Here is a 24,662-nt window from a genome sequence, read left to right on the forward strand (position 1 = left end):
CTTTTCCCCACCCAATATGGATGCCAATCACCCTCTCACCAGACGGATGCATGGTTCACTTCCGGGTGAGGAAGGCAGTAGAGTGAAGGTATTTGACATAGCACTTCCGGAGCGCTGTGTTCCGGCGGTGGCCCCGTCCCGGCCCGTCCGCGCCCCCCGGAGGTAGGTGGCTGAAGGGAGGGGAGAGGACTCGGGGGGGTTGGAGTATAGAGCGCGGCATTAGGACCCCGCACCACATCCTCCCGGGAGGGGGAGTGACCAGTCTATAAGCAGCCCGCCCACTGCCACCCTCAGCAGCCCGAGCACTACCCCAGGGGTAACCTGAGTGGTGGCAGCAGCCCTCACCCCTGCTCATCACATCTCAACTTCCTCCATGTCTCTATAGGGTGATCTGATGGTTATGTGGAGCACTCAACTCCCAATATTTACTATCAGAGCCTGCTGGGAGTTGTAGTGCCACAGCATATCACATATTGCTATAATAATGTTAATAATTCTGATAATAGACCTTCCCTCTAAGTAAAATCTCGTCTTCCCCCCCTGTACTGATGTGGGACCGCACCCGTAGTGGTGGTTATGGGCGACGCTTAGAACATATTCGTGTTTTTGGGGTCATCACCCCTGAGACTGTTTATCTAAGATTCTAACTATTCCGGAGCATCTGTTCTACAAAATGTGTGTTGTGTTCCTCTGTTATTGCTCCAGGAAATGATAACAGAAGTGACATCTGGGTGTTACCAGGTAAAGGTGCGGCACTACTCTGCAATCGCACAAATCTGCGTGTTTAAGAAGGGGAGTGGTAACATCCTGGGGAAAAGTTTATTAAAATATTTCCATGAGGAATAACCGAGGAATGACACAGATACAGAGATCCGGGCTGTGTAATGGATTTGCTAAAAGAGGCGAGTCAAAGAGGGTGGGAGTTCCCCTTAAAGGGGGTTTCCTCTGATCATAGCGGGGGTTTAACTGACGGGTTTAAGTGATCTTGTAATACACAGGAGGGACTTGTACTCCCCATTCTGCCCGGGCAGGATCCTCTATGACAGTGATGGCAAACCTTTAAGAGACCGAGTGCCCAAACTACAACAAAGACCCGCTTATTTATCGCAAAGTGCCAACACAGAAATGTAATTTGTGATTTATACTCCCTTCTCTGTCACAGTTTTCATTGATACCTGCCCCTGAGGACACCAATAAAGCAGAAAATAGTCCCAGGTAGAGCTGTCACTTTAATATAGCTCTGTGCACAGCAAGTCCTGGGCTGTCTGGGACTGCAGGAAGATACCTGGAGTCATCTCTGGTGATGGCCTGAGTGCCCACAGAAAGGGCTCTGAGTGCCACCTCTGGCACCAGCGCCATAGGTTAGCCATCACTGCTCTATGACATGACATCAAGGGGTTTGTCGACTCTCAGCAAATATTATTTATAGGAAAAGTTTCCAATATACGGTACTTTCTGTATCAATTCCTTCTAGATCTCTGCTTGCTGTCATTCTGCAGGAAGTTTCTTTTTTTCTTTCCTGTGGATAAACGCTGTCCCTGGTCATGTGATGTCACCCAGTTGCACGGCTCATTATATCCCTGGTCATGTGATGTCACACAGGTGCACGGCTCATTATATCCCTTGTCATGTGATGTCACAGAGGTGCAAGGCTTGCTATATCCCTGGTCATGTGATGTCACACAGGTGCACGGCTCGTTATATCCCTGGTCATGTGATGTCACACAGGTGCACGGCTCATTATATCCCTGGTCATGTGATGTCACACAGGTGCACGACTCATTATATCCCTGGTCATGTGATGTCACACAGATGCACGGCTCATTATATCCCTGGTCATGTGATGTCACACAGTTGCATGGCTCATTATATCCCTGGTCATGTGATGTCACACAGGTGCAAGGCTTGCTATATCCCTGCTCATGTGATGTCACACAGGTGCACGACTCGTTATATCCCTGGTCATGTGATGTCACACAGGTGCACGGCTCATTATATCCCTGGTCATGTGATGTCACACAGATGCATAGCTAGTTATATCCCTGGTCATGTGATGTCACACAGGTGCACGGCTCATAATATCCCTGGTCATGTGATGTCACACAGGTGCACGGCTCATAATATCCCTGGTCATGTGATGTCACACAGGTGCACGGCTCATTAAATCACACATCTCTGATTACTCACTGTGATATTACGAGCCGTGCACCTATGTGACATCACATGACCAAGGATTGGTTTTCATCCACATGTAAACAATGAAACTTCTTGTGACGGCAAACAGAGATCTGGAGAACAATTAGGAATTCATCCAGATAGTAAATTGGAAAACTGAATAACATTTTATTATATTAACAATAACAATTTATATGTGGAAACTGGAAAACTCCTTTAATGTTTTTACATATAAAACAATTGAACGTCAATGCCCGATCCTTTGTTCTCCAAAAGATGTCTGACTAGGATTATTCCTATGTGAGCATGCATGTGTACGGTAGAGTGGCGAGGAATAGCCGTCTTCGGCCTTTCTGAACAGTGGATTATCTCTTGTAAGGCTGCGTTCACACGTTTACAATCGGCAATCAAACCGCTGAGAAGAGGAGATTTACCTAATGGCATTACTGTTTACAAAATGCAATGTTAACACACACGTCAACATTGTGTTAACACAATGTTCACGCATTCACAATGTATTCGCACATTAATGTTAACAGCAATGTAATTAGGCAAATTATCCTCTTATCTGTTTTACGCAATGTAAACGTCATGTGTGAACGCAGCCTAAGAACAAAGGTTTGGGGTTGTGTCTATTCAGAATAGCAGATGCTATTTTCCTTATTACTATTGGTATTGTGTCGTGGTGTGTGTATGTGTGTATATATATCTATATACACACACAGTATGATGCGCCACCTCTCCCGCAGTGTATAACATAACCCTACGAGGTGCTCGGCTGTGTCCTCTCTATGTAGATGTGTCTCTTCCCTCCATCTTATTTGTATGCATTATTGTCTGTGAGCGCAGTCTGCAGGAACAGAGCGGCGGATGTTGTGACATCTTTTGTGACAAAATTATTCAGCGCCGAAGCCGGCATCCATTATATCCAAGCGTTTCACATTTTGACTGTCTAGGAGTAGTTTTTTTGTTTGCTGCGAAGATAGTGAGTGGTAGATGTGCGACTACCAGCGCCCCCATCTATTCAATCCGTAAAAAATTCCATTGATTACAAAATAAGTGACAATTTTCTTCCCACACCTGCCGTGTAAGAGCCAGGAGAGACGTCAGGGTTCAGGTTTTTTCTTTCCTTTGTTTTTAGCAGCCAGTGTTTTCTATGACTGCTCTCCCTACTGACCACGGTTTGCATATTTGGCAGCAGTAGTGATGTTTAAGGGATAGTCAAGAGATTCGTAAATATATATATCTCCATTGGGGGGTATAATAATAATTCTTTATTTATATAGCGCACATAGATTACGCAGCACTGCACAGAACTGTCCCCAATGGGGCTCACAATCTAATCAATCTACCAGTATGTTTTTGAGTGTGGGAGGAAACCGGAGGAAACCCACGCAAACACAGAGAGAAGATGCAAACTCTTTGCAAATGGATGGGACTTGAACCCAGGGCCCCAGCGCTGCAAGGCTGTAGTGGTAACCATTAAACCACCATGCTGCCCAATAAATATACAAATAAGAAAGGCTCTATACTGACTTATGTCCAGTCCACCCGTCACCATTGGTCTTTGTATACAGAGGCTCGGCACGGACATAAATAGTACAATGCACACACCGGCAGCCGCGATACAAATGTGGGTCAGACACTTCTTAAAGGAAACCTACCAGTTCAAATGGTCGGTGTAAGCTGTAAATACAGAGCACCAGCCGAAGCAGCTACAGCTATAAACATTAAAAAGTGTTTAAACCAGGATGCAGCGGTTTATAACACTAACGAAAGTAAGCTCCGGCACCAGCTCACCCTGAGCTGGTGCTCTGTATTTACAGCTTACACCGACCATTTGAACTGGTAGGTTTCCTTTAAATACATGTGCAAGCAGTTTGCACTAGAAAGAACGTGCAGAGTGCTACAGGAAACTGGGGCAGGGGCATTAGTAGATTTTGCCCTCTCTGGCTTCCTCTTTTCGTTCTCCCTCTTGTCCAGGGGATTTGCTTGTAGCACGAGGCCTGCTAATAACTGCAGGAGGGAGGGGAGAAGGAGGAAGAGGGAGAGCAGATAATGATGTTGATTCCAGTCTTGTCACAGAAGACCCCTATGACCCCCTATGCAGTTTGCTGACAGAGATCCAGATATTCTTTTAAAAGTGAGTGGAACCACGTATGTTAATGATAAAAGCAGATTGGTCAATAGTAAAGGCTAAAAATAGCAAAAAGGCTATGGGAACTTGTCATTAGGTGAAAAAGTGTGGTCCTGATGATGGGTTCTCTTTAGGCTTCCCGAAGCAAACAGGGATCTAGAAAGTTTTGTAGAAATTGAAACAGAAAGTATATTGGAGAATAGAGTAACTTTTCATATAAATTATTTGCTCAAAGTGGACAATCCCTTTAAAAGAACAGAGTGGCACATTCACTTACCTCTCCAACGAAGTTCTACGAAAGGGCATTTTCCGTGTCGCGATTCACTAAGATCGTGCGCCCGATATCCTGCATGTGTCGCTTCCCCGCTCAGGTCTGCCGGAGTTCACCTTCTTCTTCCTGGTGCATGTAGGTGCATTGTCTTGTGACACAATATGAAAGTTAAATTTCATTCGCTCAGTCCGAATCAGTCAGATGGTCCGACGGCGCCCCCTGATTTCTGTCGCATGAAAGCAGCGCAGCTGCACCACAATCCGATCGCGCAGACCCCTGTTAAATACCTGTCCAAGCCGTGCAAAACCCAAAATGTCCGATGAAAGTGCAGCGTGCGACCCTTAGTAAATAAGCCCCAATAAGGAGAGTAGTAGCAGTCCTGAATTTTATCCGTTAAAGCGCTATTTGTCTAACTTTACAGTAATCCTGCCCATAGGACCTAACTTGAATTTGTGGGAAAACCCCTCTAAGAAGGATAGATCTATTAGTAGCCAGGCTTTGGTAACTTAATTTAAAGGAGTTGTTTGGAGGTGGAAAAACATGGCTGCTTTCTTCAGAAAACAGCGCCACGACACCTGACCATGGTCTGTGCTGGTATTGCAGCTCAGCTCCATTTATCCCTATGCGACTGAGCTGCAATACCAGCACAAACCATGGTCAGTTGTCGTGGTGCTGTTTTCTGAAGAAAGCAGCCATGTTTTTCCACCTCCAAACAACTTCTTTCATTGACCAAACATGCATGAAATCTACACTTCCAATCCTATTTCAGTAAGAGGTTCATTTACTTTTTCTCTTCGTTTAATTATATGTATTTGTTTTATTACCTTTTCTTAGTATTGTAATTTTTTTAACTGAAACCTCTGATTTATTTCTTATGCCGTGTTTTGGCAAGATTATTGCCAAAATGTTTTATCCGTGACTGTGGTAATCTTCTACTAGGGCAGTTCCAAGAGCCCCTCAGTGCTGTGGATTCACTGGCTGTTACACTGTCCAGAAGCACTTCCCCTCCCACTGTGTGCTGAAACTTCCTTTGCTGCGGTGAGATTACATCGTGCTGAGGGAGTGGTGAAGTGCTGAGGGAGTGGTGAAGTGCTGAGGGATTGGTGAAGTGCTGAGGGAGTGGTGAAGTGCGGAAGGAGCAGAGGGAATGGGGAAAACTGTATCTGCAGCACGGAGGGGCTCTGGGAACTGTCAATACGCTAGTCTCTCTGTGATCTGGCTTTACAGACTGTTACACTGTCTCGCCCTCCCCCCTGCTCCCTCAGCAATTGTGCTGTGTAAACTTCCAGTGTAACGGTGTGTGTATATTCAGATCATAGAGGGGCGAGTGTAGTCCTTCTGGCTCATTAGCATAAATTTCAAAGTTGAGTTTAGAAGTAAGGTGGCTATGAATAACAAATATAAGAAGATTACCACTGTCACGGTGCCCGGACCTATGAGTGAGTGCCCCTGGTTTATCGGGATGGGTTATAATGGTAGATTTCCTTTTAAATGTATAATTTGTGTTCCCTCCTCTCTTGTAGGGTTGAGTGCTTACGAGAGGGGCAGCCATGGAGAAAGGAGGCAATATCCAGCTGGAAATCCCTGAGTACAGTAACTCAGTCCTGAACCACCTCAATCAGCTGCGGATGCAAGGGCGCCTGTGCGACATAGTGGTCAATGTGCAGGGCCAGTCTTTCCGAGCACACAAAGTGGTCCTGGCCGCCAGCTCGCCCTACTTCCGAGACCATATGTCCTTAAACGAGATGAGCGCAGTGTCGTTATCAGTCATCAAAAACCCCGGGGTCTTTGAGCAGCTGCTTTCCTTCTGCTATACAGGCCGCATTTGCTTGCAACTGGCCGACATCATAAGCTACCTGACCGCTGCAAGCTTTTTGCAGATGCAGCACATTATTGACAAGTGCACGCAGATCCTTGAGGGCATCCACTTAAAAATAAGCTCCCCCGAATCCGAGGAAGAGCTGACCCAGAGTAGACCCAAGCACCAAGAAAGAGTTCAAGATACACACCGGGTCAGCCAGAGTTTGACACGCTCCATAAGTCCACGACACAGCACTCCAAGACCCTCTGTGAATCGGAGGGGGCAGGTGAGCACTGTACTGGACATTAGAGAGTTGAGTCCCGCAGAGGAGTCCACAAGTCCTCAGATGGTGGAACAGGGTTCAGATGTGGAGGGCAGGGAGCCCATTCTTCGGATAAACCGAGCCGGACAGTGGTACGTAGAAACGGGGGCAGCCGACCGAGGGGAACGGAGTGACGACGACGTCAGGGTGATGGGGGCCCTCCGGATCAAAACGGAGAACCTGGATGAGTGGTTGGGTCCAGAAAACCAACCTTCTGGAGAAGATGGGAGCAGCGCAGAAGAGGTGACCGCCATGGTGATTGATACAACTGGACACAACGCTGCCGGAAATGAAAGCTACAATATGGGGTCATCCAACACCAAAGTGTCCAGGCCAACAAGCAGTGAGATGGACAGGTAAGTCCCATACACATTGGGTGACTGGTCATCTCATGTGGAGGAGAGGGTCCTGATGTTGCCTAGTGTCAAATTATTGGGGATAATGAAGAATTGGGCATGTTAGATTTAGGATGTCTGATGCTTTGTTCTTAGAGGAGGTTAGCCCCCACCAGCCACGTATACGGGAGAGGCCTGGTCCATTCTCATCACTGAGAACAATTCCCAGTATGTCAAGCCTGAGGGAATAGGCAGTCGAGACATCTACTATCTTATTGAGCTTCATGTTGTCTGAAATACTAATACCGTGCAACAGTTTCCAACTTATTTTGTTCCTCTTTATTGAAGATTTAGCCCCTCCGGTAGCGTGGGCACCATGCCGGAAAGACACCGAGCAAAGAGCGAGTCTCCTCGGAGGCTGGAGGAACCAAAGCAACATAGCAATCAGGTTTGTGCTTTCTCTCCTTTTAACCCTTCTTATATTTTTCTATGGTGTTGGGAGGTCATCGATATGAGACTGTAGGGGTGCTGTGTCCCTAAGGTCCATTCCGTGTCTTCACTGTGTACCTAGGCATCATACACTGCAGAGCATATGTGTCTGGTATTACAACTCAATCAAATTTACTTAAAGGATAATTACTTTTTTTTTAGGTGTTCTGATGGTAGATGTCTAAATGTACATGCTCGTCCTTTAATCTAGGGGATGGCAACATCTTTGATCACTTTGGGGGCGTCTGGTTTAGTGTAAAAAAGTCTTTATAAAAATATCTAGAGGAGACGCAGGCGCTCCGGCTACGTCACCAGGTGCCACTCGGCTCCGCCATATGATTAAGTATATTATTTTTATTTTTTACTATTTTTCAACACCCCCCCCCCCCCTCCACCAAATAGGGTGGTTTAACCCTAGGTTGTCTGATTGATCTTACCATATACTGTCAAAGTAAAGTGGATTTTGGATGTGGATTTTGCACATCATCTGTTACAATGTACCACTGATCAGGGAAAACTACACAGCCTCGGGTCTCAAGACAGTGTCTTTCATGACGACAGATCATTTCTCCTGGGACATTATGGGGAGTGACGATGTAAGCCAAGATGGTGGTGCGATCAAAGGGTTATCACCTGTGTCATTTGTTACTGGTGGGTGTTTACTGCCGTATGCTGCAAACACTCAGCTTGTATGGAGAGGACTCAGCTGTCAGTAACTGACGTGTGACATACTAATAATTCACTGCCTTCTTCCTTCTAAACTCTACTTTTAAAATTATGCTAATTAGCCAGAAGGACTACACTAGTCCCTCTATGATCTGGCTTTACAGACTGTTACACTGGAAATTTACACAGCACACTTGATGAGGGAGCAAGGGGAGGGTGAGACAGTGTAACAGTCTGTAAAGCCAGATCACAGAGGGGCTAGCGTAGGGACAGTTCCCAGAGTGTAACAGCCAGTGAATCCACATCAACTTTTAAAATTATGCTGTTAAACTGTGCAGGTGCACTTCCCCCTCCCTGAGATGTATCATGTTTTATGTCAGTTTTCCTATTCACCTTTCTTCTCTCTGTTCTCTGTCCCATATAGGGGGATGAAGGGGGAGTGATTGGCGTGAGCGGTTACGTTGAATATCTCCGTGAACAAGAGGTGTCTGAGCGATGGTTTCGATACAATCCACGACTGACCTGTATCTATTGCGCCAAGTCTTTCAACCAGAAGGGCAGTCTAGACCGCCATATGCGACTTCACATGGGGATCACTCCTTTTGTGTGTCGGATGTGCGGTAAGAAGTACACCCGCAAGGATCAGCTGGAGTATCATATACGGAAGCATACAGGCAACAAACCCTTCCATTGCCATGTGTGTGGGAAAAGCTTCCCCTTCCAGGCTATCCTTAATCAGCACTTTCGGAAAAACCACCCTGGCTGTATTCCTCTCGAGGGTCCTCACAGCATTTCCCCCGAGACCACCACAGTTGTTACTTCTAGAGGTCCAGCCGGGGAAGAATCACCACCTCGCGAAGAAGCCGGAGGAGTGGCACCTTCAGCAACGACCGACGTGGCTTATGGCGGCGAGACGGCTCACGGTTCTGTGTCCACTACCGGACCAGACTAAGGAAAAAAAAAATTCTATCTTTATTCAGGAGGACACAAGTAGACTAATCTCCTCCCTTTTACCTCAGCAAAACTTCACAACATTTTTATCCTTCCTTTTTGCTCCTCTCTTCTTTTTTTTTTTCTCCCCCAGCTTAAGAGATTTGTCTCCTGGGGCAGAAATTTGGGAAGTTTGCAAAATTTCATTGCCAAATTCAGAGAAATTGTATTAGCTTCCTTTTTAGACCTCAAAAAAACCCCGAAACGACTGTCTGTCTATCTAAGGAAACGAGCTACTGTTTTATAAGTGAATATGCCCTTTCCTTTACCAAGTCCGGTCATGACTATGGAAGACCACGGCAGACACAGGAGCATTTCATGGCGTCGCGGCAGCGGTCATTGAAGCCTTTTTTTATTATTGTTCTGAATCATGTTTGGCAGAAAGTCCAGTCCTGGCCTTCGAAGAAGTTTGATGGTGCTGTCTTTAGGAATATTAGTAAGGTGCTTAAAGATACTTCTGTAGCGGAGTCATAGACTCTACTGTGCATGTAAGGCAAGTGTGAATTGTTACGTGATGCTAAGAGATGGGAGGAGAGGAGGCAGTGATGCAATAAGTAACCCTTTAGATATCAGGGCGGTCTCTACTCTCTTTAGGGACCCCTCTGAGCAGGGCTGGATTTATGTTTTTAGTACACTCCATCCCATAGCCACAATTAGCAAGTAAAGCACGCCATAGAAGCATGTATACTGTAACTTTGCCAAAGTGATGGTAACAAATATTAGTGCCAATACGTTTTGCCTCTATGGTCACAGCATCAAAGACTTCCTTTTTTTTTTTTAACCAATGCATTGGGTGAATTGTCCCATCCCCACCGCACCTTCGGAGCTCAGTTTTTTTCCAATAAAGGGCTCCCAATTACACCACTCCAGTGGGAGCTTAGGCCACTTTCACACGAATGTTTGCTATGCTTGGGCCAGGGCGTAGCACATGATAGGCCGGAGTGGCGGAGGGATGAGCAGTGCATGGCCCTATGCAGGGGGAAAGATAGAGCATGCTTTTTTTTGTTATGGTCTGGTACGGTGACACATGTTTGCTCACCATACCAAAGTCCGGCTCCATACGCTTCTATGGGGACGTATTGTGTGAAAGCGGCCTTATACAGAACGTCTCTCTTTCAAGGCATATAGAATAGTCTTGATTGGAGAGATATGAGTATACCCTAATAGGTAACATATCAGTGCTTGGCATATTGCAATGTTCAAAATCTAACTGCCTGCAGCCACCACTAGAGGGCAACAAAGAGCTCAATGCATACTGAATACTATTTGATGCCAGGCGGCAAGAATATAACTGGCAGGGGATTTTCAGTGCACCAAAAACTGAGCTGCGACTAGTCTGACCCTCATGAAGATAGTGATTATTATGTACTGTAATTTCTTATTGCTGAGATAATCGTACGTCCCCTAGGTGAGTCGATATTACCTTGCTGGTAAGGGGGGGGGGCAATGACAAGGATGAAACCTAAATCCAGCTCTGCCGCTAAAGTAAGTGATGCCGTTTTTGGGTTTTTTTGCCTTATCCGCTGCCTGCTTTATTTTTCCTATTTTAGGTCGCACTAAGCAATTTTTGGACGTAAAACGGAGGCTTTCCCACCCAACTACAACTGGACTAAACCATGTTGTTGTTTGTCAGCGGAGGCTCCAATGTCCAGATACTTATTTATATGACTAGAGCTCTAGATCTCCCTAATGCTCCATTCACACTTTCTACATTTTAGCGAATGAGGTCGATGCGCTTCATCGACCTTTACAGTTTTGGGTTTTCTTTTTATTGAGCTGAAGATTGAATACGCTTTAACACAGCGGTTTGTTTTTTCCAGTATACATCTTCTTATATGCCGTAGGTTTGGGTCTATAGGTCTCCCGGCATGTAGGAGGTTAGTGACAGTATTTCATATATTTATTTATTTTACTTTTTACTTTTTTTGTTACATACATCACACAGTTTATATTACCGAGAATCGTTGTTTTGTACTGTTATATGTTACGTCTGATGACAATGCAAGTGATATTCAGAAATGTCAGAACTTTGGCAGAACTTTGATTGGTTGTGAGCTATAACCAAATTTATTACACGGAGGGGGTGCTCCCTGTTTGCTAAAATAAGTTTTTTTTTTTTAATTTAAAAATGATAGAAAATGGTTTAAAACGGACAAAAAAAAAGTTATCTTGCACTTACACTGTCTGCTTAGTCTTTGTATACAGATGGTGGCCATCTTGAACTCTGCAGTAAATCGGAAAGGGGTGTAAGGTGAATAAGGAATATTTCCAGCAGCTTTTTAGTCTCTCCAAACTGGGACACCCCTGTATAGTCATCCCATCCTGTGTGGCTCAGGTCTTTGAGGCCTAGTGATAAGCAAACCCATTCAGTTTCACCAAAACTGAATTTTGTCCAGTTACAGCAACGGCAACACCTGCGATTGGTTCTGGCGCCAAATGATGTGCGCGCCACCATTTTCCCTAGAATCGTGTCTCTTCTGATGTAATCGGATAGAGATGATCCTAGGGCAAATTGCGGCATTTAAAGGGCAGTTTGCAGGTATTACCGTTGGGAATGAGCTCAAACTACTGGCTGAAATCCGGGTTTGGAGACCCGAACCCACAATATTCGGCATTGAGCTGAACGTTGCGGCCCAGGTCCACTTAAAATGAGTTTTAGCAGTAAAAAAAACAAATCGAGATTAAGTTTGGCTGCAACCAAGCTCAGTCCGTGCGGTGGTCAAAATTCCCGGAACAACCACAGTGCTGAGGATGGGACTCTGTGTGTCAAAGTAGTATTAGGTGGGAGGGATAATAGTTGTAATTACATCCATCAGTGGCATAAAATGTCTCACAATTGTCACAATGTACGTGACAATTTTCGACAAAATTTGCAACATTTGCTAACCTACTTCACTTTCCACTTTAGCTTATCTCTACTACATTTATCAGGTGAACCCAGATAAGCAAGACAGACGTATGTGTCTTTTCTCAAAGGTTAGGTAGAAATTTGCTCAAATAGGAAAAAATTTAGTTGCTTGAAAATGTGCAACTTTTCACCAAAAAGCCTCAAATCCAATGCAGACATTAACATCTCATATGCCACATTTTTCTCAATGTCTAAGCAACTATGATAAAGATGACATACAAGAAGTCAGTCTAAAAAAACTTGCGCAAGAAGCCCACTTAATGATAAATCCCCCACACAGAGTCTTCTTTCCTGCAAAAAATCAACTGATAAACTTCATTAAAGGGGTATTCCCACGAAGACAAAAATACTGCATTTCGCAGATATAATTCCAACCTGTACCTATCAGTCCTGGTGTTTATATTTTGGTTGCCCCTGGATACGACCATAAACTCCTTACTATGATCGGCAGATTCCTCTGGCTTCTCTTGTACTTTAAGGGGAGGGGCAGCACTACAGAGACAGGCACTTCCTGTCCAGCAGCAGCTGTAGAAGAGACAGCAGCAGCTCTACAAACAATATAAGCTGGAACTGAGGGATGGGGCATAGCAGTGCTGACTGTGTGTAGAGCTAAGTGTGTCATTGTGTCTTATATCCATCTCATGACTTTAATCTGTCTCATTTCTCTTTTTCTATATGTCAGACACTAGTAGAATCTTCAGAAGCTAAATGGAAGTGTAGCTAAACCCTGTACCCTGATAATCTAAGCACATTGTCAGCACACAGCATCTTGCAGCATAGAGAATCTTACACTGACCATCATAGGAGCAAAACCAGCAATAAAACGGAGTAAAATTGCAAAGTAAGGGGCAATTACTTAAACATAACTAGGGGATTAACATTTCAGAACTTTCTTTCATCGGCAAACCTCTTTAAGGCACAGAATGTTTGTGGGGAAGCAGGGACTCCTTGAATCCTATTTCACTGTGGTCGATCTGTGAACTTGTCCGACCCCGGTCACTTGCAGCCAGTCTAAATAGTTATTCCAGGTTTAAATAAAATGATCTTCTATATGTAAGATCCATCTACCCCTGGACGTGGCCGGGGACGTCTTCTACATCTGTCACGAGGTTGTTGTGCAACTTAGTCCCATAGAAAATGAGGTTGAGCTGCAATATTAAGTACAGTCGCTGTAAACATATGGCATTGTGTTGCCCCACAAAGGACATTTATCATCTAACCACAGGTGGGGGCAAATGCCAATAACCAAGCGCCAGGCTATTGCAACACCCTCAGTGTGCTACCATTGCTAATTCATGACCACCAGGACTCATGTCTAATTTCCACTTAGTCGTGAGGCTACTCCATAACATACAGTGACTTACAGTTTATGTCTGGCTACCTCTATCACATAGGGGGACGTACACTATTATGGGTTCTGTCAAAGTATGAAGTCATTCTGTTCATATAGAAGAAACTTGTCGGTGAGTAATGGCTTCCTCTACACCAAGACAAGCTCTTCTCCGCTGTTTTTACTATCTTTAGAGGTGAATTGCTTTATTTCTAGCGTGGACGCTATGGCTTTATTTAGACTTCTGTGAAGAGTGTGTATGAAATGGTGGTATCCAAAAAAAAACAAGACCCTAGTCCTCTGGAAGCTCAGGGTTTTGACTCCTTTATTTACCACTTACCCTTCAGCTCTAGGTTTTGGTATTGTGCAATGAGAAACTGGAGCTTGAGGACTCTGCTGCATGGATGTTTTATTTTTTAAGCTTTGGTCTTCTTGATGATTTCTAGTTACGCTTTACATGACTGGCTATGGGACAACAAGGAGGCACTCAATTTTCTGGGCTTGTAAATGGGCCATGGAGAGTATAGTAACAACCCCAATTTAATGCAGTAAAAAAAAAAATTAAAAAAACACAGCCTCCTGCAAAAGTTCTTGCAGTAACATCCAATTTTGTACAATTTTGTAAGAAGCACTTTAAAAGGAAAGTAGCCTTGCTTCTTAAGGCAATAAAGCAGCTCCAATACAGGTTCTAGGTTCTTCTAATCAGGTGCTAGAGCATTGTAGTCCCGTCATCATTTCACAGCGTCGGTGGGTCTAGAGTGCTAGTCCGACAACATTTCAGTGTATGCACAAAAACGTAAAGGTCAAAGGATGTGATGGATGGAAAAAGCACTTAAAATGGCACTTAACCCGTAGGGAAACAGTTACCTGGGTAGGGAGGGATGTATATAGCATTAGTGGAATCAATTAAAATTATTATTCTTCTTATACGACAGGATTGTCTCATATGGGGCAGGGGAAGTTGTGGTTGGGGGTTCAGACTCATAAGGTCCATGTAGTAAGATAATAGACCTAATGTGGAGGCCACAATCTCACATGGGACCTAGACCTCACCCAAACCCCTTATTGCAGCCACGTAGAGAAAAGGAGGTGTGCAGTCTTTGATTAAAGTGAATGACGGATTGCTGAACGTTTGAAAGCTAAGACCTCTCAGCGATCTCAGAAGAATCGTTAGGAGGGGGTCACGGATGGAGTCCTCAAGGTATTTCTCCCATGTGGCCTTTCTATAATCCAATGGATTGCTTTATAAGTGCACAGGATCAAATATTTGGCCTATAGAAGATGTGGGAGGGCTAAGATACCAAGCACTTCCAACTATCATAAACTTAAAAAGAACACCATTCCTAAGGTTGGTTGGTGTTCACCATTCAGGAGGTCCAATGGGCAAAAAATGTGCCACCACCAGGGTCGGCAAAGCATCTGTTTGTACCTACTGTACCTTACTCTGTCTTCTAGTATAGAGAAAGAAGGAACCGATACAGACTCCATCCATGTTTTTATGGCTTTTTTTTTCATCCATACTTTGATAATATTGTAAATATCCTCTAATTTTCGGAAGCTGTGGAGCTATAGGAGATGGATGGATGGGAGGCCGCCACAGTTTTAATTTTGGCATAATAGGGCTATTTCTTGTGGACTTACTGTAGATTGAGTTATCACTGTTTATTACATGTTGTTATTTTTCATATTTATTTTTTGCATGTCATGGCCTCTCCATTATCCTGCTTGGTTATTAGTGGGAGGTCCTTTCTAAGGGTGGAGGCCAACCCTGAAATGCATAATTTTTACATGTCCTGTAAATACAGCAAGGTATTTGTGTATACCTTCAGGTCTTCCTGACCCTGATAGGACATCCGTAGATTTACTGGTGCTTGAAATGTGAAAATATTTAAGGGTACCTGATGCCCTTGTATATTAAAAATATTGCTATAACACTGAGGGAGCAAGTGCTCCCACTTAAGGGGGTTTTCCACACTTTTTAAGGCCTATAGTCAGGTATCTGATTAGGAACCCACACCAACTTTTAGTCGGCTATCTCACCCATTAAAAATCAACACCAACCTCTAGTCGTACAGTCAGCTTCTTCCAGCCATTCTGTAGATGGTGTACCCCTACCAAAAGGGTGGAAACCCTTTAAAATAGCCTTCCTAAGAGATCTCTTCCATTTATCTTGTTGACCCTGGAAGGAATAGCTGGAAGGGGACAATGCATTCAGCAGGTAGTCAAGGAAGGCGTTTTGGCACCTTAAGTGTGAACTTTTTGAAATTTGTGAAAGCTTTGTGCTTGTTTTAACCAAACAATCCTAATGCGTACCTCCAATGAAAACAAATGACAGCTCTGCTGTATGTGCTGAAGGCCTCTGCCCACTTCCTTATACCCTTATCAAGAGGTTGTTGTTCCTTTTTTACATATCTGAGCTCTGCTGAATAGGAGGAGCTGTAGCAGGAGATGATGACTCATCCTTGTTCCCCTTGTCTCCCCTCTTCCTGTCTCTCTTCCTGTGAGGACAGACTTTGAGAAGAAATATACAGTGGAAGACGCCATAAGGATGGCCTAGAACAGTGAGAAAGAGGGATCTGTGTATATTTTCAGAGGGCATCATGTTAAAACCGCGAAAAGCTGACCCTTTCAAAGGAGGCAAAGGCAAAGTTACATATAGATGCAGAGATATTTATAATGCAACAGAATTATTAAAAGAGTGGCCATCCCCTTTAAAGACTGACTGCAAAAATTGTGTTTGTGCTGCTGGAATAACAAGACTTTTTTTTAAGTGCTCTCTTCCTTCTTGCAGATATGTTATTTTAGCTTTTATTTGTTTCTTTGTATCTGTGAACAGCTAAACTAAACAGGGAGTAAGTTAAGGACTGCAGTAACTTGTATCCCCCTTATAGGTGAAAGAACACCTTTTAGTTACAATTTTTCAATTAAACTAACCCACACTAACTAAACATATTTTTGAATACAGCAGTACAAAAATCCATATATTGTTCCTCCCCATACCTGTTCACGACGTTCCAAAGTCCAGTCGTAGAGTTGATTCACTATCTAGAGATATTTGTGTTCTTACATCTCAGAAGAGACTTGCGGAAGTTAAATCGGCTCCCTCATTCACTCCTCCCTCAAGAATACTCTTCAGCGGGGTCACACACAGCCAGCATCCCACTCATTCCGGAGGGAATGAGATAGCTGAGTCACTCAGCTGAAGAGAAAGGATGCTCTGTATCAATTGGGAAGCTGGAGAATCTGGAGGAACATGAATATGCCAGACTCCGCTCAAAGGAATAATTATGATTGGTCTCACATGTGGTTATTTTCATAGATGGCGTTGGCGACCTTTACAAATGAACTGTGGAACTATACAGGCATGAGGAGGAACAATATAGGGATAGTTGTATTTCTGTATAATAGCAGTTTTTAAAGATATGTTTAGTTACTGTGGGTCAGTTTAACTGGCAGGTTCCCATTGAGTCTAAAACATTTATCTGCACACAAAGATGCTTATTCTAATACGCGGATTCACTGTGTTCCTACAGCTAAACTAAGCAGGGAGGAATAAAGTACTGCAGTAACTCTTTTTAAGTCTAAAAACAAGGATCAGCACAGTAAGATGCTTATGCTGGACATGTGGATCACTGGAGGTAGCGACATTAGGATATATTCCACTTTCTGGGCTACAACCAAAAATCTAATTTGATCCTAGATTAGGGAACAAGGGAAACCATTCTCAAACCTTTGCCTTTTCTTATGGAATCTGCTTAAAAAAATACCGTACTAAACTTCTATATGGTGCGCTAGTGGTGTACCTTGTATACGAGCATTTCTCAGTGCCCACCTAAAACCTGGGGGGCCATAATGTCAGTCCTTAGATCCTCACATTTCATTTATTATATTATTGGCCATTGAAGTCATTCTTCTACCTCTTGGAGGACGATTTATAGATGTTGTGTAATGCTTAATTTCTCCTGCGGGGGAGCTGCAGGATTATTAAACACTTAGTGCCAGGTTACAACTGATTGCTCTTGGGGAAATTTTGTGATCAAATCATTGTCTAGGCATCTTTTACAGAGGTTTTCCAAAAAAAGTGAATAAGACCTGTTCAGGGGGGGGGGGGGTCTACAGAACTGGAGTTGAGACGAGGATATTGATGTATGTCACCTCAGTCGTTCCCACAGCCAATTGAGACACTTAGTTTTGTTGTCGCCTTTACAGCAATACATAAACCATGTGTAGTTATATATAGCAGCGGACTCGTCTAGTAACGCAACGTATGTGAAACTAAAGTGAAGGACATGCTCCGGTCATGTATGGTCAGACGAGTAGGTCAGTGTCGATGTACACAGGAGGATATTGTACACAGAGGATATTTCATTATAAGTACAGGCGGTCCCCTACTTAAGAACACCTGACTTACATACGACCCCAAGTTACAAACGGACCTCTGGATGTTGGTAATTTGCTGTACTTTAGCCTTAGGCTACAATAATCAGCTATAACAGTTATCACAGGCGTCTGTAATGAAGCTTTATTGTTAATCCTGGTTCTTATGACATCCCAACATTTTTAAAATCCAATTGTCAGAGACCAAAAAAAGTTTGACTGGGGTTACAATAATAAAGTATACAGTTCCGACTTACATACAAACTCAACTTAAGAACAAACCTACAGACCCTATCTTGTATGTAACCCGGGGACTGCCTGTATTATAGAATTTAGTTTTAAGCTATTAGTGAAGGGAAAGGGGTGTATGGGGAATAATATGGAATTTTGGGTTGCGTCCTTGATCATCTGCGCAACATGTAGCATGACTTATCCGTGAATTTAGCCACTGTGATATTTAATAATCCAGATACATTTCAGTACTGGAGTGGAAGGGAACTCCACTCCTTTTTCCAGAATACACTGGATCCAGTTTCTGTTTTACCTCTAACACTTTGGTTTCCGATCCCAGAGTTTTATGGTCCTGGCAGAAGGGATAAGCTCGAAGGCACTGCTGCTTAGTTTTTAGAAGTCTACCAGTCTTAAGGACCTACCACCAGGATGAAGGATTGTAAATCAAGCACACTGACATACAGATGTGCGCCCCTCTGGCAGGATCTGCTTTTCTTTTATCTTCTTATGCCCTGGTTTTGACAAAAAAAAGGCTTTTAAAATTATGCAAATAAGCCTGAGGAGCTCCGGGCTCCATAGATAAGCCTGGATCCCCTAAGGCTAATTTGCATAATCCTATCCAACAAGGGCATAAGAAGCTTAAAGAGGAGCAGAGGGCACACACCAGTATGTCAGCATGGTTGATTTACAATCCTTCATCCTGGTGGTAAATGTCCTTTAAACTTTGATAGGGCCTAACTTTTGGTCATGGGAAAAACCCTTTAACATCAGGCTTAGGAGTCCAGTGGGTGGTCCTAATCTGATTGTAATGTGGAGGTGCTGCCAGAAACCACCCAACCCTTGTCCTTTGAGCTATATCTGGCATTACAGTCTCGCTTGAATAAGCCTCAGGCCCCATTCACATGTTGTATTTACATTGCGTTAACATTATGTTAACGCAATGTATAATTTATGTAACAATCTGCCAGTGCTGTGTTTGCATTGAGTTACCATTGTGTTTTGCTGTGTTACTAATATGTTAACATATTTGAAGCGTGTTAATGGTTTGTTAACAATGTGTTAATGTACCATTAACGCAATGTAAGTGCAAAGTGTGAACATGTCCTGAGCTGCAGTGTCAGTGCCAGCCGAAAGATGTGAATGGGCAATAAGCTAAAACTGTATAGAGTAACTTTTCTATGAGTTGGTGGACTGCCGGTGCATGTAAGTTCATGTTGGTGGAGATCTATGGGCAGCAATATCACCAAGATAAATGATCCATCGCTGTGTGGTCTCCAATCTTACAGAATTTGATCTCACACTGCCAATATATTGAGGGATTGGTTTTCCTAATTTGTCTTTTTTTGTCATGCAGCATGTTATAGAGCAGGAGGAGCTGAGCAGATTGTACATAGTGTCCTATCTGCAGGCAGCATGTTATAGAGCAGGAGATGCTGAGCAGGTTGTACATAGTGTCCTATCTGCAGGCAGCATGTTATAGAGCAGGAGGGCAGATTGTACATAGTGTCCTATCTGCAGGCAGCATGTTATAGAGCAGGAGGGCAGATTGTACATAGTGTCCTATCTGTAGGCAGCATGTTATAGAACAGGAGAGAATGAGCAGATTGTACCTAGTGTCCTATCTGTAAGCAGCATGTTAAAGAGCAGGAGGAGCTGGGCAGATTGTACATGGGGTCCTATCTGTAGGCAGTATGTTATAGAGCAATAGGAGCTAAGCAGATTGTACATAGTGTCCTATCTGTAGGTAGCATGTTATAGAGCAGTAGAAGCTGAGCAGATTGTACATAATGTCCTATCTGCAGGCAGCATGTTATAGAGCAGGGAGAGCTGAGCAAATTGTACATAATGTCCTTTTTGCAGGTAGCACGTTATAGAGCAGGCAGAGTTAAGTTGAGTGTAAATTGTTCCCTATCTACATGAATCATGTTACAGGAAAAGCTCAGCAGATTGTACTCATTGTCCTATTTGCTGGAAGTATGTTGTAGAGCAGGAGTTTGTATTGGGTAGTTTCCCATAATGAGTGCCACAACTCTGAAACTCTCTTAAAATAAAGGCTTTCATGACACATACTCTGCTCCTAATCCTTAAGAGCAGAGTATTTAATTCAGTAAATTACAAGTCATACTGAATTCTTACGACAAAATCATTTTTATCAATCTGTTCTGCTTCTCCTGCTCTATAAGATGCCGTTTGCAGACTAAATTTTCTTTGTTACATGCCAACACCAGGTTCCAAAAAGTTCTACTTTCATAATAATAATGTTAGTCATTGCTTTTGTATGGAGTCATTCTTGGACTTGAGCGTCTAATATTTGTGGGTGGTGATTTAGTGATGAGACTTGGTCCTGTCTGATGTCTCCTGTAAAATTCAGATACATAATCAATAATATGATAATTTTCTCTTTAAACTGGCTGTAGACATGAGACCAGTTTTACAGGTCAGTGACAAGGTAGCATTTTTCACACTATATTACAGGCCATTTATAAAGCACCGGATTTTGATCAAAGTTGATCACAATTGAACCTTATGTCGGGTTCGGTTTATTGGAACCGCAATGGGTACAGACATGGTGCCCTTATCAGGCTTGTGTAAAACTGGTCTAAGGTGCCTGTTCATAGGTTTATGATCATGAAAATGGTGCGGAATCCCTGACACAATGAAGGTGAATCACACAAGAAAACCTCATGGGTTGGGCTTAGAAAGGGGTCGGCCCATTTACACTTTTTTTATTTACATGTTTACTACAGTGATTTGGAATAAACCAATGCATTGGGTAATGTCATCCTTATATTTTATATACAAGTCATCTGTAGAATCTTACCTGTCATCCTTCAGCTCTAATACATTTCTTCCATATATCTAGTACTGTCTCATTCTAGTGAATATCCTTTATGCCGATCCAGGTTCGGTTTATTGTAACCGCAATGGGTACAGACATGGTGCCCTTATTAAGTTTTTGTAGAACCGGTCTAAGATTCTTGTTATCAGGTTTATGATCAGGAAAATGGAATTTAATGGTGCATATTTTATAGGGAATCTCTGAAACAGTGACGGGAAATCACAGAAGATAAACCTCATTGGTTGGATTTAGGAGGGGGTCAGTGTTTTTTCACTTTTATTTGCTTATTTACCACAGTAACCTGGATTATACATATGCATTGGGGAGCGTCATCCTTATATTTTGTATACAGGTCATCTGTTGATTCTTACCTGTCATCCTTTAGCTCTAGTAGATTTCTTCCAGTCTCATATATCTGATACTGTCTCATCCTAGAGAATAACCTTTATGCAGATCCAGGTTTGGTTTATTGGAACCGTGATGGGTACAGACATAATGCCCTTATCAGGTTTTGGTAGAACCGGTCTAAGATGACATGGCTGCATTTTAGCTGTCATATTACAGGCCATTGCTGAACCACCAGATTTTGACCAAACTTGATCACAGTTGAACCTTATGCCGATCCAGATTCAGTTTATTGGAACTGCAATGGGTACATACATGGTGCCCTTATCAGGTTTTGGTAGAACTGGTCTAAGATGCTTGTTCGCAGGTTTATGTTGATGAAAATGGATTTTAATGGTGCATATTATATAGGGAATCCCTGATACAATGAAGGTGAATCAGACAAGAGAACCTCATGGGTTGGGCTTAGGAGTGGTCCAGCCCATTTTCACTTTGATTTGCATATTTACTACAGTATCCAGGATTATACAAATGCATCGGGTAGTGTCATCCTTTAGCTCTAGTAGATTTCTTCCAGTCTCGTATATCTGATACTGTTTCATCCTAGTGAATAGCCTTTATGCCGATCCAGGTTTGGTTTATTGGAACCGTAGTGGGTACCGACATAATGCCCTTATCAAGTTTGTGTAGAACTGGTCTAAGATGCTTGTTCACAGGTTTATGATGATGAAAACGGATTTTAATGGTGCATATTATATAGGGAATCCCTGATACAATGAAAGTGAATCAGACAAGAGAACCTCATGGGTTGGGCTTAGAAGGGGTTCATCCCATTTTCACTTTTATTTGCATATTTACTACAGTATCCTGGATTATACAAATGGATTGTAGAGCGTCATCCTTATATTTTGTATACAGGTCCTCCTGTAGATTCTTACCTGTCATCCTTTAGCTCTAGCACATTTCTCCCGCTCCCACATACCCGGTACTGTCTCATCCTAGTGAATAACCTTTATTCTTTTATATTGACATTTGCATGCTTAGTCTGAGAATTGAGGATAATTTATTCAGGACGTCATATATTGCCGCATACGACTACTCAAGTGAACTCTTTTTTTTTTTTATTTTATTTGCCTGACTGATGCTTTTGTGTTTTGAGTATGTTTTTGTAAGAACCTGACATCCATTTATCACTTATTTATAATGAACACAGTTTTTATTGGACTCTAACTCTTCTACGACTGTGAAAATGTATGCTTTTCTTGTAAGAAAATAACTCCACACGTTAGGATACTGGGCTTTTTTTTTTTTTTTTTCGAGGGGGAGATGTCTTTTGAATTTCCATTTAGAATGGGGGGAGGGGAGAGACTGTACTTCCATCGACCCCTGACATTTATTTTGGAGCTTTGTATCCAGGCGTCTCACAAAGGGGTTTTAAATTGGCACAAAAACTGAATAAAAGATATATGTGAGTGCAAGTTTTGCTGTCATGTTTTTATTGAACTACACAGTTTTTATCCTGTGCTCTTGCGTGCGTCTTAAAGGGGTTTTCCCATGAAGACAAGTTAGGCCCTATTCATTGAACTTGCTGATCAGTGGGGGTGTCAGCGCTAAGACCCCCGCAGATCATGAAAACGAGGCTCCTCCATTAGTCTGAGGAGCGGCGAGGGGTCCATCGGACCTCTAGTTTTCATGATTTGCGGGGGTCTCAGCACTGAGACCCCCACTAATCAGCAAGTTAGATGGATAAAGTCTTCATGGAAAAACCCCTTTAAAGGAAATCTACCATCAATATCAAGAATGATAAACCAGGAAGATTAACTCATAGATCCAGTGGTAATCTACTTATATTTGTTATCCATGGCCTCCTTCCTTCTAAAATCAACTTTTAAAATGTTGCTAATGAGCCAAAAGTGCTATGGGGGGTGTTACCAGAAGCCCTCCATTCTCCAACACAGGCTGTTACTCAGCCTCCCCCCTGCTCCCTCAGCACTTCCAATAATCTTAGCAGCCGTGAGCACACAGTGGAAGGGGGAAGTGCTCCTTTAGAGTGTAACAGCATGTGCACCCACAACATGGAGGGGCTCTGGTAACACACCGCAGAGCCCTTCTGGGTCACTAGTATAGTTTTAAAAATAAGAAGAATACCTCAATCCTGGATCTAGGAGTGTCCCTAATGGTAGATTTCCTTTAAAGGGTCACTCCAGTCCAAAAGTAAGGTAGAGCACCCAGAGATGTAGGCTCCTGGGTAAGAGAAAAAGCATTAAGTAGATGCAGCCTTTACAGTCTTTACTGTTTATGAAACCATACACAACACACTGGGTAACCAGGGTTTGAAGCCGAAAAGTAATCTGTAAGGAAGGTATAAGGACCCCCACTTTCAGCGAGGGCAAAGATGGGATGTATTTAGGCTGGAAATCCAAGGAAAAGTTCAAGCAAGTTATATATTGAAACACATTGAACACATTAGTGGGTCTGGTGCAAAGGTGTCAAGAGCGGGCTCCACGAACAGCGAATCAGGTCTTTGAAAGTCCTAGTTTACCATAGGACCAAGTAACACTCAGAATCCGGATACATGTAGAGAACAATGTCACAAAAGTTCTTTATTTCTATTGCTACTGATAAATATTTCACTGCTACTTTAGGCTACCAGGGACTTATCTCCCAACATAACAAAGGATTGGGCATGTTGAACTCCAACATGTCCATATCTTTGAATATGACTACTGCAGAGAACATAATGGCAATGCATAAGTCCATGTGTACAGTGGAGACCAAAAATTTGGACACATCTTCTCATTCAAAGAGTTTTCTGTATTTTCATGACTTTAAAACTTGTAGATTCACACTGAAGGCATCAAAACTATGAATTAACACATGTGGAATTATATTCTTAACAAAAAAGTGTGAAACAACTTTGTCTTATATTCTAGGTTCCTTTTGCTGTGATTACTGCTTTGCACGCTGTTGGCTTTCTCTTGATGAGCTTCAAGAGGTAGTCACCTGAAATGGTCTTCACATCACAGGTGCCTCGTCAGGTTCAATAAGTGGGATTTCTTGCCTTATAAATGGGGTTAGGACCATCAGTTGTGTTGTGCAGAAGTTAGGTGGATACACAGCTGATGGTCTTACTGAATAGACTGGTATAATTTGTATTGAGGCTAGAAAAAAGCAGCTAAGTAAAGAAAAATGAGTGACCAATATTACTTTAAGAAATAAAGGTCATTCAGTCTGAAAAATTGGGAAAACTTTGAAAGTGTCCCCAAGTGTGGTTGCAAAAACCATCAAGCACTACAAAGAAACTGGCTCACATGAGGACTGTCCCAGGAAAGGAAGACCAAGAGTCACCTCTGCTGCGGAGGATAAGAGTCACCTCTGCTGAGGAGGATAAGAGTCACCGCTGCTGCGGAGAATAAGTTCATCCGAGTCACCTGCCTCAGAAATTG

The 24,662-nt window shown here is 43.0% G+C and overlaps 1 protein-coding gene across 2 annotated transcripts; it reads left to right on the top strand.

Annotated features, from left to right (window-relative positions):
* The first annotated feature begins 73 nt into the window (after window positions 1-73).
* ZBTB37 (zinc finger and BTB domain containing 37) lies at window positions 74-22,686 on the top strand. 2 transcript variants are annotated; one of them, XR_011850355.1, is made up of 5 exons: window positions 74-162; window positions 6,107-7,062; window positions 7,390-7,489; window positions 8,621-20,601; window positions 20,637-22,686. XR_011850355.1 is itself a non-coding variant. In XM_072128107.1 (4 exons), exons 2-4 carry the CDS (start codon window positions 6,134-6,136, stop codon window positions 9,146-9,148), a joined length of 1,557 nt encoding a protein of 518 aa, XP_071984208.1. In that variant the 5' UTR covers window positions 74-162; window positions 6,107-6,133; the 3' UTR covers window positions 9,149-22,686. The 2 variants fall into 2 exon arrangements, 1 of the variants encoding a protein (XP_071984208.1); XM_072128107.1 differs by having other exon boundaries at window positions 8,621-22,686.
* The last annotated feature ends 1,976 nt before the right edge of the window (window positions 22,687-24,662 follow it).

This window comes from Engystomops pustulosus, chromosome 10 (assembly GCF_040894005.1).
Source record: "Engystomops pustulosus chromosome 10, aEngPut4.maternal, whole genome shotgun sequence".
Lineage (NCBI taxonomy): Eukaryota > Metazoa > Chordata > Amphibia > Anura > Leptodactylidae > Engystomops > Engystomops pustulosus.

What these genes read in the sequence shown, in the direction of transcription:
- ZBTB37 (XM_072128107.1), top strand. Translation starts at nt 6,134, where the DNA reads ATGGAGAAAGGAGGCAATATCCAGCTGGAAATCCCTGAGTACAGTAAC. An exon ending in ACAAGCAGTGAGATGGACAG is followed by an intron (nt 7,063 to 7,389) that starts GTAAGTCCCATA and finishes TCTTTATTGAAG; the next exon opens with ATTTAGCCCCTCCGGTAGCG. An exon ending in CAAAGCAACATAGCAATCAG is followed by an intron (nt 7,490 to 8,620) that starts GTTTGTGCTTTC and finishes TGTCCCATATAG; the next exon opens with GGGGATGAAGGGGGAGTGAT.